This window comes from Nicotiana tomentosiformis, chromosome 1 (assembly GCF_000390325.3).
Source record: "Nicotiana tomentosiformis chromosome 1, ASM39032v3, whole genome shotgun sequence".
Lineage (NCBI taxonomy): Eukaryota > Viridiplantae > Streptophyta > Magnoliopsida > Solanales > Solanaceae > Nicotiana > Nicotiana tomentosiformis.
Window position 1 is genome coordinate 42,369,682 of NC_090812.1, and position 15,926 is coordinate 42,385,607.

General features: G+C 36.3%; 1 protein-coding gene across 1 annotated transcript; it reads right to left on the minus strand.

Annotated features, from left to right (window-relative positions):
- Nucleotides 1-496: 496 nt before the first annotated feature.
- On the minus strand, nt 497-2,091 carry LOC138906267 (uncharacterized). The gene is made up of 2 exons (XM_070194802.1): nt 1,464-2,091; nt 497-1,095 (listed from the first exon to the last, which is right to left on the minus strand). The coding sequence occupies exons 1-2, from the start codon at nt 2,089-2,091 to the stop codon at nt 497-499; spliced, it is 1,227 nt and encodes a 408-aa protein (XP_070050903.1).
- Nucleotides 2,092-15,926: the final 13,835 nt, after the last annotated feature.

The following is a 15,926-nucleotide window of genomic DNA, read 5'->3' on the forward strand; positions in this document are numbered from 1 at the left end:
TCGGGTCTCGACAATCAACACTATATTATCGGCAAATAGCATGCACCAAGGCACCTCCCATTGGATGTGTCGCGATAGTACATCCATCGCCAAGGCAAATAAAAATGGGGTAAGAGTCGATCCCTAGTACATCACATCACAACAGGAAAATGCTCCGAGTCACCTTCCACGGTCCTCACCTGAGTTTTAGAATCATCATACATATCCTTAATCACCTTAATGTACGCTACCGGAACGCCGCTAACTTCCAAACACTTCTAGAGAATCTCTCTTGGAACTTTATCTTATGCTTTCTCAAGGTCAATGAACACCATATGCAATTCTTTCTTCCTTTCCTTGTACTGCTCCACTAATATCCTTACCAGATGAATTGCTCCGTAGTCGAACGCCTTGGCATGAATCCAAACTGATTCTCGAAAATAGACACGCACCTCATCACCCTGGTCTCCACCACCCTCTCCCAAACCTTCATAGTGTGACTCAACAGCTTGATACCCTAATAATTGTTACAATTTTGGATATCACCCTTATTCTTGTACATCGGAACCATCGTACTCCACCTCCATTCTTCGAGCATCTTCTTCGTCCTGAAAATAACATTAAACAGCCCAGTGAGCCACTCCAAGTATGCTCGCCCCGCGCTCTTCCAGAATTCTACCGGAATTTTGTCTGGCCCCGTCGCTCTGCCCCTGCACATCTTACGCATTGCCCCTTCTACCTTAATCCGCTTACAGTACCCAAAATCCCGCCGACTCTCAGAGTGCTCCAACTCATCCAATACAATGCTTTTATCCCCCTCATCGTTCAACAGTTTATGGAAGTATGTTTGCCATCTTCTTCTAATAGGTGCCTCGTCTATCAATACTTTGCCATCCTCGTCCTTGATGCACTTGACTTGGTCTAAGTCACGATCCTTTCTTTCCCTCACCTTGGCCAACCGGTACAACTTCTTGTCCCCGTCTTTGCCCCCGAGCTCCCCGTACAAATGAGCAAACGTCGCGTTCTTAACCGCCGTAACTGCTAATTTTGCCTCTTTCTTTGCCTTTTTGTAGCACTCCCGATAAGTCCTTCTTTCCTCCTCGTTTGTACTCTCCACTAGTTTCAAATAAGTAGTTTTCTTGATTTCCGCTTTATCTTGGACCTCTCTATTCCACTACCAGTCCCCTTTATGACCCCCAGGAAAGCCCTTCGTGACCCCTAAGACCTCTCTAGCAGCTTCTCTAATGCAATTCGCAGTCGTGATCCATATACTAGACGCATCCCCCTACTCATCCAGGCATCATAGCCAACAACTTCTCTCCAAACTCCTGAGCTTTGTCATTGGTCAAGTTACCCCACTTGATCTTAGGTTGCCTGCACACCGCCCTCTTCCTCCTACTTATCTTGATTTCCAGGTCCATAATTAGGAGCCTATGCTGGGTCGTGAGGTGCTCACGGGATGACCTTGCAATCAGTGCACAAACCTTTATCGCATTTTCTGCACAGAAGATAATCAATCTGAGTCTTGCCCATCGAATTTCGGAAAGTGACAAGGTGTTCCTCTCTCTTCAGAAAACTCGAGTTAGCTATAACCAAATCAAAAGCTCTAGCAAAATTCAACAGTGAAGTACCTCCCTCATTCTTATCCCCAAAACCGAACCCACCGAGCACATCATCATAACCCCTAGCACTAGCCCCAATATCACCATTGAAATCTCCGCCAATGAACAACTTCTCAGTGTGCGGGATACTATGCAATATCTCGTCCAAATCCTCCCAGAATTGCTTCTTGACCTCCTGGTCCAAACCTACCTTAGAAGCATATGCATTAATCACGTTTACAGTAAATTCACCAACTACAAACTTAATACACATCAACCTATCGTTTACCCTCCTAACCTCGACTACGAGCTCCCTGAGGTCCCTGTCAACTAAAATACCTGCCCCGTTCTTACCCCCAGCGCTTCCTGAGGACCATAGTTTAAACCCGTCTACATTCCATGTCTTAGTACCCTTCCATCTAGTCTCCTGAACACACGCTATGTTGATCTTTCTCTTCTGAAGAATCTTATCTAACTCTATAGACTTTTCCGTCGGCGTCCCAATATTCATTTCTAATCAACTCCAAGAATTTCATTCCTTTTTTTCATTAAAGGGATGTCATTCAATTAATTTTCGCCTTTTATTCATTCTTCTTTTTCCGCCTCTCTTTGAGACACATTTTTATGGTGTTATTGTATCATTAAGTTTAGGGTTTGCCCTTAGACCGATAATAATTGCCTCAATAATACATGCTTTACACGTGGTTTGATATTTTTTACTTTATTTGATGCAAAAACATGTCGTAACACCACAAATAAAATGGAAAATGGCGTAAGATATTACTATCATTTCGTGATAAACTCCAAATGCATAGTGCTAGAAAGTTAAGTCAATTTCTTAAGGATGGAAACGATAGCGAAGGAAAGGTGCATTAAGCAACAACATAAAAATAAAGAAAAGATTATTCCATTAAATTATAGTCTCACAAAAAGCTAACTACTTCGAGCACCGAAGAAAGAATGGTGATTATCAAGTTGGTGATATAACTTTTGTACCTTTTTTAAAAGAAAGAATGACATTATTATTAGTTGAAAAACAATTTCTTCTTGATTGCATTTTATCACTTTTGAAAAATGTTTTTAATAATAAATTATGTGTTATATCACTTTTATTTAATTTTTAAATATGTAAATTTTATTATCAAACAAGAGCCTAACTTGTGTTCTAAAAGATTAATTGTTTCACTATTATTTCAACTTTTGTAAATTTTTTAATAAGAAATTTTATAAAGAAGGCGAGAGCTTGACGAACACCGACAATATTCAGCATAAACAAGTTACCAATCTTTAGTACATTAGTTTTCTCTTACTACTATACTTATTCACGTGAAAATCATGATAGGATTCTCATCATTGTTAGCTTTATAATAAACTTTCTAAATTTTTTTCTCCAAAGAAAAAAAAAGACGTTTGGAGAAGGCACAATAATATTTTTGAATTTTCTCTTTAACTATTCTGCTTTTGCATATTTATTATCTTGAAAACACTTTTATATCACTGAACCAACAACTAAGCTCTAAAACTTGGGTTACAACCAAAACAGAAGAAAATAATTGATGGGGTAAGAATAAAAAGATTTGTAAAACAGTTGGGGGGAAGCCGGAAGGGGCACATTATATTTTTTCTGTTATAAACCGTAATTTTAATGTAATCGTTGATACAGTACTTGCAAAATTTCAAGAAAGCGCAGCGTCAAAGGGTCCAATGAATGAAAAAGAAAAGACAATGAAAATGAAATGTCTGTCCATTTCGTCGAGAAAAAAAAAGACAAGAGATATGCCAAAAATGAGGATCTTTACGCAAATTACCGTTAGAATTTAATGTTTACTTTTTTTAGCCGATATACATAAATTCTATAGTAATTATATACGAATATACACATAATATATATTATACATCCATATGTTATTTTAAGTTTAAAAGATTGGTATGCGGCTATTTAGATTAATTCTTCAAAATGGACACAATGTTCAGTCCTGGGTGAAGTGCAGCACATTAAGCCCGCTATTCAAAATTTATATACAATTTACAATATATTTAAAGATTAGCCCACCCAAACTTCAGGACCTAGTGTCCTAAATTTTTGAGCAGCTAATTTAAAATTCAGGACCAAGTGTCCTGGATTTCTGAACTATTAATTTAAAATTCAGGACATAAGATTCGAACTTTTGGACACAATTTTCGAACTTTAGGACACGATGTCCTGAAGTTTGAACTTTAAGGTTTAAACTCTAGGACGTCGTATCTTGAAATTTGAGCAAAATTGATAAATCTTTAAATATATTATAAATTGTGGATATATTTTAAACAACATGTTTAAAAGTGTCTAACTGGTGTCATTTTCAGTTTTTGGATTTCATCTGTGTCTAGTACAGAAAACAAAATGGCCTTTCGAATTAGTCCAATACATACACTTCGACGGCCCAACTTACACTACCGTGTTACGGTTACGAACCAAGGCTAGCCCAGTAGTGAAATTGTATGTGGGCCTATTGAAAGTAACCCGTTGTCGTTGATCTCTTAAAATAGACATTTTATAGGGTAAAATACAAAATCGCCGGTCCGCCGAAATTAGTTGGATTGGCTAGCCAAAAAATATATATATACAACAACAACAACAACAACAACAAAAAAAAAAATCAGTAAGGCTTTGGATATATATATATGTGTGTGTGTGCGCGCGCGCGTGCGCGCAGGGGCGTAGGCATGATTTTTGGTAAGCGATGTCAAAATTTAAAAAAATAAATTAATGCGCGCAGGGGCGTAGGCATGATTTTTGGTAAGCGATGTCAAAATTTAAAAAAATAAATTAATGAATAAATCACTATAATAAAAGCGGTGTCATTTTTTATATTTATACCCAATATTTTTATTTTGTATACTATTTATATAGAAAAATATACATTTAATTGGCTGTTTATTTTGGGAGCGGCTAAAATATATATTTCTCTTTATATGATTTTAGTAGACACAAATAAAATATAAAGATATTAACATGAAAAGAGAGAAAATTCAAAAACTGAAAACTACACATAGCTGCTCCCAAGAATAATAGCTGAAAAAATATGTTTTGTATATTAATATAAATATACACATAATGTACATTACATATTTTTTTTATAAATTTAACTAGTGAATGTAATTATTTTTGATCGATTAGCCAAATGTATGACTTACCTTCGTAAAATCAAAATAGAGTAATCATGATAGGTCATTTGATTCCTAAACGTACGACATGAAAATAATAATAGTGCACGTTAAGTTAGAATTGACTTATGTAAATAATCATATCGATACTAGTAAATCATATTTTTAGCAACATTGAAGAAACACTTGCTAAATATCACATTAGATTAATTCTTCTCATGTTCAAACATTGTTTGTGCTCCCTCAAGAGTCTGACTCGATAAAATATGACCTAACCATTCCATCCAAATAGTAAATCATTCTAGTGGTATAATCTCTTACTGCATAGTGGTATAATCTCTTACTGCATATATATATATATATATATATATATATATATATATATATATATATATATACACACACACACACTAATGCAAGCAAGGTTGATGAGAATGAGATAGACTTTTGCAAAGGTATCAAGTGAAGGTTGCAAAGGTATAAGAGTTCGGAACCAGGTTCATTTGGATTCAAGAGACACAAATAGGTCCAAAAAAAATTGAGCATCATTTTATATATAGCGCGGGTATTCACCGTGCTATGCCTTAACGGCAGCTTTGTCCGTTAAGGTATAGCGCGGTGAATAACCGCGGTATATATAAAATATGATCCCACCAATAAGTCATCTGAACTTAACTGACGCACCAATAATTCATATGGGTATAGCGCGTATTATGGATGCGCTATACATCAAATAATTGTATCCTCGGGGCTGGGTTTTTCCTTATTTAAGGAGTTTCAGAATTTGGTAAAAATTTATTTAGCATCCTTCAAGTCTTTCGAAATATTTGTTCGTTAAGTTATTTTGCATTTTGTCATAATGTCCGAAGAGCGAAAAATTAAGGTTTCATTAAAAGAGGCAGAAGAAGAAAAAAATAGGTTGAATGAGAAATTTAAGTAGTCGAAGCACAGAATAATAGGCGATAGTGACTATACAAATACATTGATGCGCTGAGTGTAGTATTTTATTTTTATGTTGTACGTGTCATGTATTATCTTTAATTTCTAACGAATTTAAATTTTATGTTAAGTTGTCATTTTTTTTGTGTTGAAGTGTTAAGCTAATAAATATCTCGAGAAATAAAAATTTGTGCGCAAAGTATATAAAACATAAATAATGTGGCTATTATATATTTAATGTCATATATACAAATAATAATAAATATCAATGTGTCCCACATCCTGTATGCTTTAAAGCATTGGCTGACCTGAGGCGCATCCCATCCCGCTCGGCTACGTTATCAGGATCATCCTCATCACGTCGCCTCTTTATCGGAGGATGCACTGCAACATGATCGTCGGTAAGGCTGGCAGACTCGGTAGAAGTGGCCGTCGAGCCGGCAGTAACCTATAGAATAATAAGATATTTTACTATATGAAATAATAATTAATAACATACGTGTTGGGATTTTTTTTTTAATGGTCATACCATGGTCTCAGCGGGCTCCTGAATAAGATCATCCGTCTCCGGCATCTCAGTATCGTACAATGAGGTCTCTGTGACGGGTGATGCCTATGTCTTTAAAAAAAAATAAAAACTCTTTAGATATTTGTCACACCTCTTATTTCTCACGCAACCCTATTATGAGGTTGAGTTAGAAGAGTTTTTCCAATTAAAGTAACGTTTTGAAAAGGAATTATTTATTATTTGGAGTCGCCACTTGGAATTGAGTTTTGGTGTTCCAAGTCACCTTTTATTTCAATCCCTTATCAAACGGAAGGTTTGACTCCTTATTTATGGTCTACGAAAAAAGAAGACTGGGTAAGGAATTCTGTTGACCGAGGGGAAGGTGTGAGGCACTCTTCGTGTCCCGTGGTTCTAGCACGATCGCTTTATTGACTCATGTTCGGCTTATATCAATTCTTGTATTTTATTGGTTATGATTTGTCTATTACCACTTAACTAATTATTAAATTTTATTAATTATTTGGACCCAGATGCGATACGCACACAAGTCATTTCCTTGAAGTTAGATGTTAAACCAATGTACGGAATGTACACATGATCAAAACATAATTATTTTAAATTTAAAGGTATCATGACGCGGGAATGCGTACATGATCATTTTATTACTTAAGCATATCAATCCAAGGTTCGGGTATGAACACATGGGCTAATATTTAAAGTGCGTCTAAAATTTTTCTAGCATATTAAGAGTGTATATCTATATATTGGTTTTCTTTTACTTATTGCTACGAGTTTTGAGTTAGTTCGTGACTCATCTCGCTTTCTTGCAAATTTTTTTACCACTCTTTTTGTTTCATAGAACGGACTTTAAATTAATTCGTAACTCACATCCCTTACTTATAATTATTTTCTATGAGTAGACATTGAAATGTGCCTATACCTAATTAGTTATATTCTTCCATAACCCCATTCTCGATGGAAAGATAAAAGACATGTATTCGACAGCTTAGCCTCCAACATCTAATTTATTTACAAAGAAGACTGTTTATGCTAACAGAATATAAAATGAAGTTTATATAATGAAGAGACAAACTCATAAAAATTCCAGCTTATTCTTGAATGATGAAATAAATATAGAATCTACATTCTTAGATTAATTTAGGATAGCTAACATTGTAATAAAATAATTTACATTAAGTAAAAACTTGGAGAATTGATACAACTAACGAAATTTTCTTTAAAGTATTCCTACTAACACTAACACTTGAAAAACTTTTAGTTTTCATGGCCAAATAGTTAAACATTTGTAAACGTATATTCCAAGAAGAAGAACAACAAAAAAATTAATAGAGAAAATACCTATAATAATCTTTTAAAAAAAATTTATTATATTTTATGGCCTATTTACAAGAATAACCGGCCAAAATTAATAAAAATATGACTTCAAGGATTACTTAAATCAAGTGTTCAAGCCTAGATCTATTCATGACAGATTTATGGACTGAACTTCGAAGATGATTTGAATCAACCAAGACTAGAGATATATTTTAAGAACACTATATTATACTAAATTATAGAGATAGATGACAGTAAATCCGATACCAAACAAGCATAAACTCACATTTGTACAACAAACTTTTAAGAAAATTAATATAAATATTAACACACATACATGCTTAAATCATGACATTATCATTGAACTAACAAGGAGATTGAATATTACTTTTGCGAAGATTTCACAATAAATAAATAGATACAATCTACTGATTTCTAAAGTTGAAAATAATTAACTTTTGGATCCGCAAACTTAGAACCTTGAATAATCCCGAATTTCGGCTTCGAACAGAAGAATTCGGACAAAACTATATCTTCAGTAAATTTGTACTCTAAGAAGGATGTTCTTTTCTCTTCGTTGCTATTTTGTCTTATCAAATTGCTCCTGTTTTCTAATCTCGTTTCTTTCCTTTTTTCTTTTTCAATCTTCTTTGTTTCTTCCTCATTTTTTATATTCTTTTCCAAAAAATCCCCTCCTAAGCAAGTGCAAGTGTGTGCTATTTATATGAAAAATCCTAAAGTCCTACCCGTATATGTGTATGATCATGGGATTGGATTGAGGGGATAGTTGGGACGTGAGGAGTGGGATGTGGGGAGTTTGGAAAAATGGGGATTATGGTTGTATAGGCAGCTTACTAAGATTAGAAAAGATTTTTTGTATTGTTTATTAAGTTTTTTTTTAATTTCTTTTTGTTAGTTGCTTTCTCTTTTTTTTTTTTAAATTAACTTTTACTTTCTTTTCTTTTTTTAATTTTTTTTAGAGAAAGTAAATTGCATAGTTAAAAATATTAGTTAGCTACTTTTACACTTAAATATATATATATATATATATATATATATATATATATATATATATATAAGAAAACTAAATATTTACACTGTAGTTTAAATTATACGAAGAAAAATACTATAGCTTACTTATTAAAATTCTAATTATATGAACCCAAATAATAATGTTTTTTTGTAAAATTTTCTTTTTCTCTTTACAAATAGAAATAAAATTTGTATTATAAAAGTGTGAATATTTTTGTAGTTTTTATAAACTCTACTAAAAGTGAGATAAATATTTAAAATATCAAAGATTAGACATAAAATACATATTTACATTAAAATAGTATAGAATTTGAGTGTGGTCAAAAATTAGTTGTTCACAATATTACCGACTACTCAATGAGATAAAAATAAATAGAAATAACAGTAATACAAACAAATCTGGGCATGAGTAGCGCCGCAAGGCTCTGTCGAAACATCGAGGTGCACTAGAGGTGATGAAGTATGTGCTAGATCCTCAGTATCCCTCGGTGATGAGTCATAACTCAGTCGTCGCCCGCTATGCACCTCTCGTGTCGGACGAGAATCAACAACCGTCGATGGCTCTGGAAGATCAGAAAAATACTGATCCCAATCCTGTCGCGTAATGGCCATGCTTGCGATCAATAATGAAGCTGACGGGGTCACCTGTGAAGTCCCTGGCGACAACTGAAGGCTGAATGACGGAATGTCATGATGAGCATCGTGTTGCTCATGGTGGTCACCCGACTTTTCATTTCTAATATCGTCCATGGGTGCCTCAACACCCCCTTGCTGGGGACCCCGTCCTCGCCGACCACCACGACCTCGTGGGGCACCCCTTCCTCTCTGCCCACGTCTTCCACATCTACCACGTTCAGGCTCCACTGGTGGCCCATGATGGTACTCCTCTAGCAGCACATAGGCAGCCTCGTATCCTAAGTGCTCATCATCTCGGGCACGCCTCAATGTCTGGGCAGCCAGATCTGTAACCTGCCGGCCATACTTGTGCAAAGTTGTCGCTCCCTCGCCGGTATGCTGCAGTATCTGCAGTCCCAACTGGTAGAACTGATGTAAGCCAATAGCCTGCATAACATGTAAAATATTAATTACAGAAGGATAATTTAACATTATAAGTAAGTATAATAAATAACATACCAATGCCTCATGCTTCCCGGCGTATGGAATGTACCAACCACCAGCACGATCAACGGGATTCCCGACGAGAAGTCGGGTAACGCTGTGATACCAACCCATATACTCATGCTCGCCATCCGTACGCTCAGGTGCAGGGGGTGGAGGAATCAGGTCATACCTCTGGTCCCAAACCTCAATCTGGGCCTATAGCCAGGCCAAGTATGTCTGGTCAACCCTGGAACGATTATCTCGCTCGTAATGTGTCCTAATCCAAGTGGGAGAAATTGGTACAAGCTGCGGTCGACCAAACTGGCGAAGGACTCACTCCGTGGCATGATGCTCAACAATATCGAGACATATCAGTAGGACGGAAGAGCTCCACATAGCTCGGCCGCGGGAGCAATAATCGGGCAAACGAGCTATGAGCGCGTCATTGTATGGCCTCCATAAGAACTATTAATTAAACACAGGAACCGTGAGTAAACACAACACATATAATGTCAGGCCAAGTAAGCTTAAGTATACATGCATGTCACGCCCCAAAACCGAGGAGCGCGACCGGCGCTCAACCGAGTGAACCCGACCGAGCAAGCCCGTTAGATTTTATTCTACCCAAACTCATCCACGAATGGATATAATGCATATTTTAATTAATTAGACAAAAGGTGTTCACGTCTACAATACCAATTCATTTCCAATAGTTTCGTCATTTTTAAAGTCTCAATTGGACAAGTAATACAACCACAACATAATATATATATTTTGACTTTTCTCGCACCAATATACAACCCATACTATGTCTACAGAGCCTCTATAAATAAAGAAGAGTACAATGATAATGCCGGTAACAAGGCCCCGGCTATACCTCAAACAGAATACATAAAGTATAAAAAATTCATGCCCCCGGAATGAAGTAGGGCTCACCAAGTCAGCTGGGAAGAAGGTGCACTGCTATCACTGATCAATATCTCTTGCTGTGGAACCACCTGCATCCATTTAAAGATGCAGCGCTCCGGCAAAAGGGACGTTAGTACCATTGAATAGCACTAGTCTGTATAACTAAACACCCTCTCAATAGAATGACAAATAATACAACAAGATTATCATAATATCAATGAAAGCCTTAATCAACATCAAACCTCAATTTAGGATCAAGACAACGTTCAAATTAATTTTCATATCTCACATTGGGAGATTTTTAGTATCGATATACCATTGTTTACAATACCAATATTCACAACACCAATGCCACCGTACTTTTAGCACGGAGTCTGATCACGACCCGATCGGCTAGGCTATCTCATTAGAAAATCAACCACAATTACTATCAATACCAATACCACCATAAATGTAGTACGGAGTCCGATCACGACCCGATCGGTTAGGCTATCTCATTAGAGAATCAACCATAATTACTGTCAATATCAATACCACCGTAAATTTAGTACGGAGTCCGATCACGACCCGATCGGCTAGGTCATCTCATTAGAGACATCAACCACAAGTACTATCATTATCAATTTCCAGCACAATCACCACCATGTGTGCGGCATGGTGTCCGATCACGACCCGATCGGCTAGGTTGTCTTATTTGAGACATCAACCTTTTTATATCAATCATCGCATTTTATAATACTTTCACATCTTTTCATTTCATTGGCACTAGTGACCATAATTATAAGATCATTCTTGGCACGTTGGCCATATTAAGTATTTCATGCTCACCTTATCAATTTCAAACATCATTATTATCATCAACAACAAATACAATTCAAATCAAGGTGTGTAGTACACATGTGAGCAATTTAGAGTCTAAGGCACATAGAGATATTTCACAAAATTTGGCATAATAGCTTTCATTAAAACTTGACTTAAAGTCGAAATATTATTAGTGCACAGCCCATATTTTAACACATCCTCAATTGGTAACATAACATGAATAAAGTATTTATGATGCTTGTTGAACATATTTCTTTCAACCCAATCTTACTCGGAATAGCCAGTTTCATAATGAATCACTCGGGACTTACATAATTTACATGAATATCGTGGGATTCAATTCTAAGAGAAGAGTTTAGCCAACATACCTCAATTGAGCTTCCTTAAACTCTAAAACATTCCGGAATTCTTAGCAACTTCAATCCATTTTAGAAATATAACAAATTGAATCAAAATTTAGGAAGATGATCATGGTTCTAGCTCATTTGAGCATTTTATCAAACACTAGGTGTGCACAAGGTTTCAAGGTCTTTTGATGGAGGATTCCATCATTCCACAACCCAATCTTTACTATGCTTAGTTCAACAATCTTCCTACACCCCTTGATATCACATGCATGTAAAATAATCAACTCTCATGCCCAAAAATTATCTTGCTAATTACCCATTTTCAGATGATTACGAAATTAGGGTTTAGGGTGTAGAATCTTACCTCTAGGATGAAGACCTAGTGAGCTTGCCTTCTTAATCTTCCAAAACTTGAGCAAGAATTGAAGAACAATTATTGAAGAACATCTTCTCACTCTAGGGCACTCTCTCCCACTCTAAAATGTCAGATTATATCTCAAAAATGGCCCAAAATGTGTATTTAACGAAGTAGGGTCGGGTTTTAAAAACTCAAAAATGAAGCTCCGGAATAGGTTCTACGGTTGCATATGCGACCGCATATCGATCGCATAATTGGTGTCCAAAATGACCAAAAATCTGCCTGAGTCTGCGGTCACTATGTGGTCCACATAACTGTTCTACGGTCGTATAGTGCACCACATAACAGTTATGCGGTCACATAGTCGACCGCATAATTGCTTCCAACTGACCCCATTAACTGCCTCACTCTGCGGCCATTATGCGGTCCGCAGAGTGATTTTGCGGTCGCATAATGGACCGCAGAAATGCACTTTTCCGCCAAAAATTTTCCTTTAGTTTCCGGTGCATTGTTCAACCCAAAAAATTCGAGCCGTAATACTCAACACGTAAAACCAATTCGGCACCACGAAACATTACTTTTTTTGCAAAATTTTACGGGGCTTTACACTTAAGTACTTCGAAATTTTTCGGGGTGTTATATTCTCCCCTCACGCCTTCAAGCAAATCCAACCCACCTCAAAGCTAAAGGGAGAAACGGTGGAGGTGGTGCATACGGAGCGATGGGTGGTAGAGGTGGCTGGAATTGCAGGAACCGCTCCTAGGCCCAAACCTAATATAGATAATGGACGTAAAATTTACGGTATTTTTTTTTTACTATGTATGTTATAATCATGAAAAGAATTGACTATGTTTTCACCTGCATCAGCGGTAAAAATCCGGCAACTTCTCTCTCGGTGCCCATACTAGCCCGGTACATCTGCCTATACAGGTAACCTAGCACAGCTTCACCCCAGCTGTAACCAGGTAAATCATCTAGCCGCTCAAGATGATGTAGAAATCTCAAGCTGACTAGGTTTCGTGAAGTGTTCGGGAACAGTACACCACCAAACATCAGGAACAACAACAATCTCGTGTACCGGTTGATAACCTCCGGTGGTGAATCATCTGTAATCTCTGCATCCATCGCCTCCAGATGCTGTCGGACGGGCATCAGTTGTAAACGACTGGCCCTACTCAATGTAGTCTCCTCCACTGGTTGGAAACCGGTGAGCCACTGCAACATATGCAGGTAATGCATTCCCTTATAATCTCTAAGAGCATGCGAGTAAGCTACAGGTAATCCATCAACCGGCAACCCGAAGAGAACCTCCACGTACTCAAGCGTGATGGTAGCCTCACCGATGGGTAGATGAAACGTGTGCGTCTCCGGTAGCCACCGCTCTATCATAGCCATGATCAACGCCCAGTCGAACTGCAACCGGCCGATCTCTATGATCATGTAGAAACCCATATCTTGAAGGCGTCTAACTATACGGTGATGCAGTGGGTGGTCCCTAATGAACTCCCACATATCGTCTATACGTCTGGGGCGGAATGTTTGGGACAAACATTGCCCATCCCATATGTATGAAGACCTATGATTGGCATGTAGCAACAATGGCTCTAGAGATGCAAGTCCGGGATGCACAGGGAGAACCTCCATGACGATGTCTGTAAATTGAAAAATATTAATTAAAGTATTTTTATTTTTAATTGCTTAACATCTTTAAGTATATTGCAATATCTTTTAAATTAATATTTAATTGATATTTTTACTATATTGTTACTTAGGTTGATACATTTTCTATATTATAATTTTATATGTTAATTTATTATTTTATATGTTAGTTTTTTATTTTATATGTTAGTTTATTATTTTATATGTTAGTTTATTATTTTATATGTTAGTTTATTATTTTATATATTAATTTATTATTTAATATGTTTCTTTCTTATTCACTTATTTTTGGGTATAATAGAATTAAATAATTAATTAATCTGATGAAATAGGATGAATTGAGATGGTATTTTATAAATACGTAATTATATTGAATATATTAACCATTTCTTTATTTTCCGATCGCCTGGAAGGGACAAAAGAAAGATCTTGTTGTTTCTTCAATAATTTCTTATCTCTAGTGGACCTCTCAGTAGGATTCGAACTATGAGTACATGATTTAATTAATAAGTATTCATATACAAATAATTAGTTTGAAAAATATTGTTGTTTTTATGTTATTTTCTTACATTTTCTTACATTTGTTGACTAGAATTCGAGAGAGTTTGTGTTTGAACTATCATCTTTTTTCAGATATTTTTTAGGGTTAACAGATAATTAAATGATTAATTTCAATAACTACAAAGATGTTGCGCTAAAGGCCACTACATTGTACTACGCTAAAGGGAACTACATTATAATTACGGGCACTACATTAAAATTACGGGCACAACATAACACTAAAGGGAACTAAATAACATTAATTATTCAAAAAATAATAATTTATCTATTTTACTAATCTTTTAGCACATAAATAATCTAATCCGGATAACAAAAAACAATTAATTTAATCACAAAACAATCACGAAAATACATATATCATAGTAAAAAATAACTAATAAACATTTTTTATAACAACTAATAACATTAATTATTCATAAAATAATAATTTCTCTATTTTACTATATTTGTTTTGCACAATAATAATCTAATCCGGATAAAAAATAACAAATTAATTATATCGCAAAACAATCACGAAAGAACATGTATCACAGTAAAAAATAACTAATAGGCATTTTTTATACATGAGTTTTAACAAAAAATAAATCGGAATACCTCGATTTTAAAGTTTTTGAAAGGTGAAGATTTGATGATTTGGGGGCCGAAACGAGCAATCCACTACGCGATAACGCTTTAGATCCGATGTTAGCTTGCTACAATACCGAAAATCTACACTTTTTGTGGGACCAGTGGGCTCCAATGGAGTTTTTGCATTAAAAATGGGGGGGGGGGGGAGGGGGGGAATAAAAATGGAGGCTGCTAGTTCGCGTCTTTAACGACCCGACCGGTCATTTTAAGCATTTTCACTTTGCTTGGTAGTTTACGGGCGTGAGTAGCTCAGTATCATATATTTTGACTTGTGTGAATAGTCGGTTTGGTCTTCAGGTTATTCAGGACTGATTTGGAAGAATGATTCTCAACTAGGGAGCTTTAAATTTGAAAGAGTTGACCAAGTTTGACCTTTTAGCATTTGACCTCGGATTAGAATTTTGATCGTTCCGTTAGCTCTGTTGGGTGATTTTGGACTTAGGAGCGCATCCGGATTGTGATTTGGAGGTCCGTGATTGAATTTGGCTCGAAATGGCGAAAGTTGAAATTTTGGAAAGGTTGACCAGGAGTGGACTTTTCGATATCGGGGTCAGATTCTAATTCCGAAAGTTGGAGCAGGTCCGTAATGTCGAATGTGACTTGTGTGCAAAATTTGAGGTCAATCGGACGTGATTTGATAGGTTTCGGAATCGGTTGTGGAAGTTTGAAGTTTCAAAGTTCATTGAATTCGAATTGAGGTGTGATTCGTCGTTCTGATGTTGTTATGTGTGTTTTGAGGCCTCGAGTAGTCCTGTATTATGTTATGGGACTTGTTGGCATGTTTGGATGGGGTCCCGAGGTGCTCGGGCGTGTATCGGATTGATTTCGGATCATTTTTCTTCATTTTGGTACGGTTGTGTTCTGTTGTTTTTTGGTGTCTTAGTTCTTCATCGCGTTCGCGTGGCTTGTGTCGCGAACGTGTAGTGTATTTAGATGGCACCAGAAAATTATTCTTTGCGATCGCAAAGTATGTCCCGCGTTCGCGTAGAGTTGGGGCAAGT

Coding starts and splice junctions, on each gene's coding strand:
- LOC138906267 (XM_070194802.1), bottom strand. CDS start 2,091: ATGAATATTGGGACGCCGACGGAAAAGTCTATAGAGTTAGATAAGATT. Junction 1,096..1,463: donor GTGCAGAAAATGCGATAAAG/GTTTGTGCACTG, acceptor ATTTGAAACTAG/TGGAGAGTACAAACGAGGAG.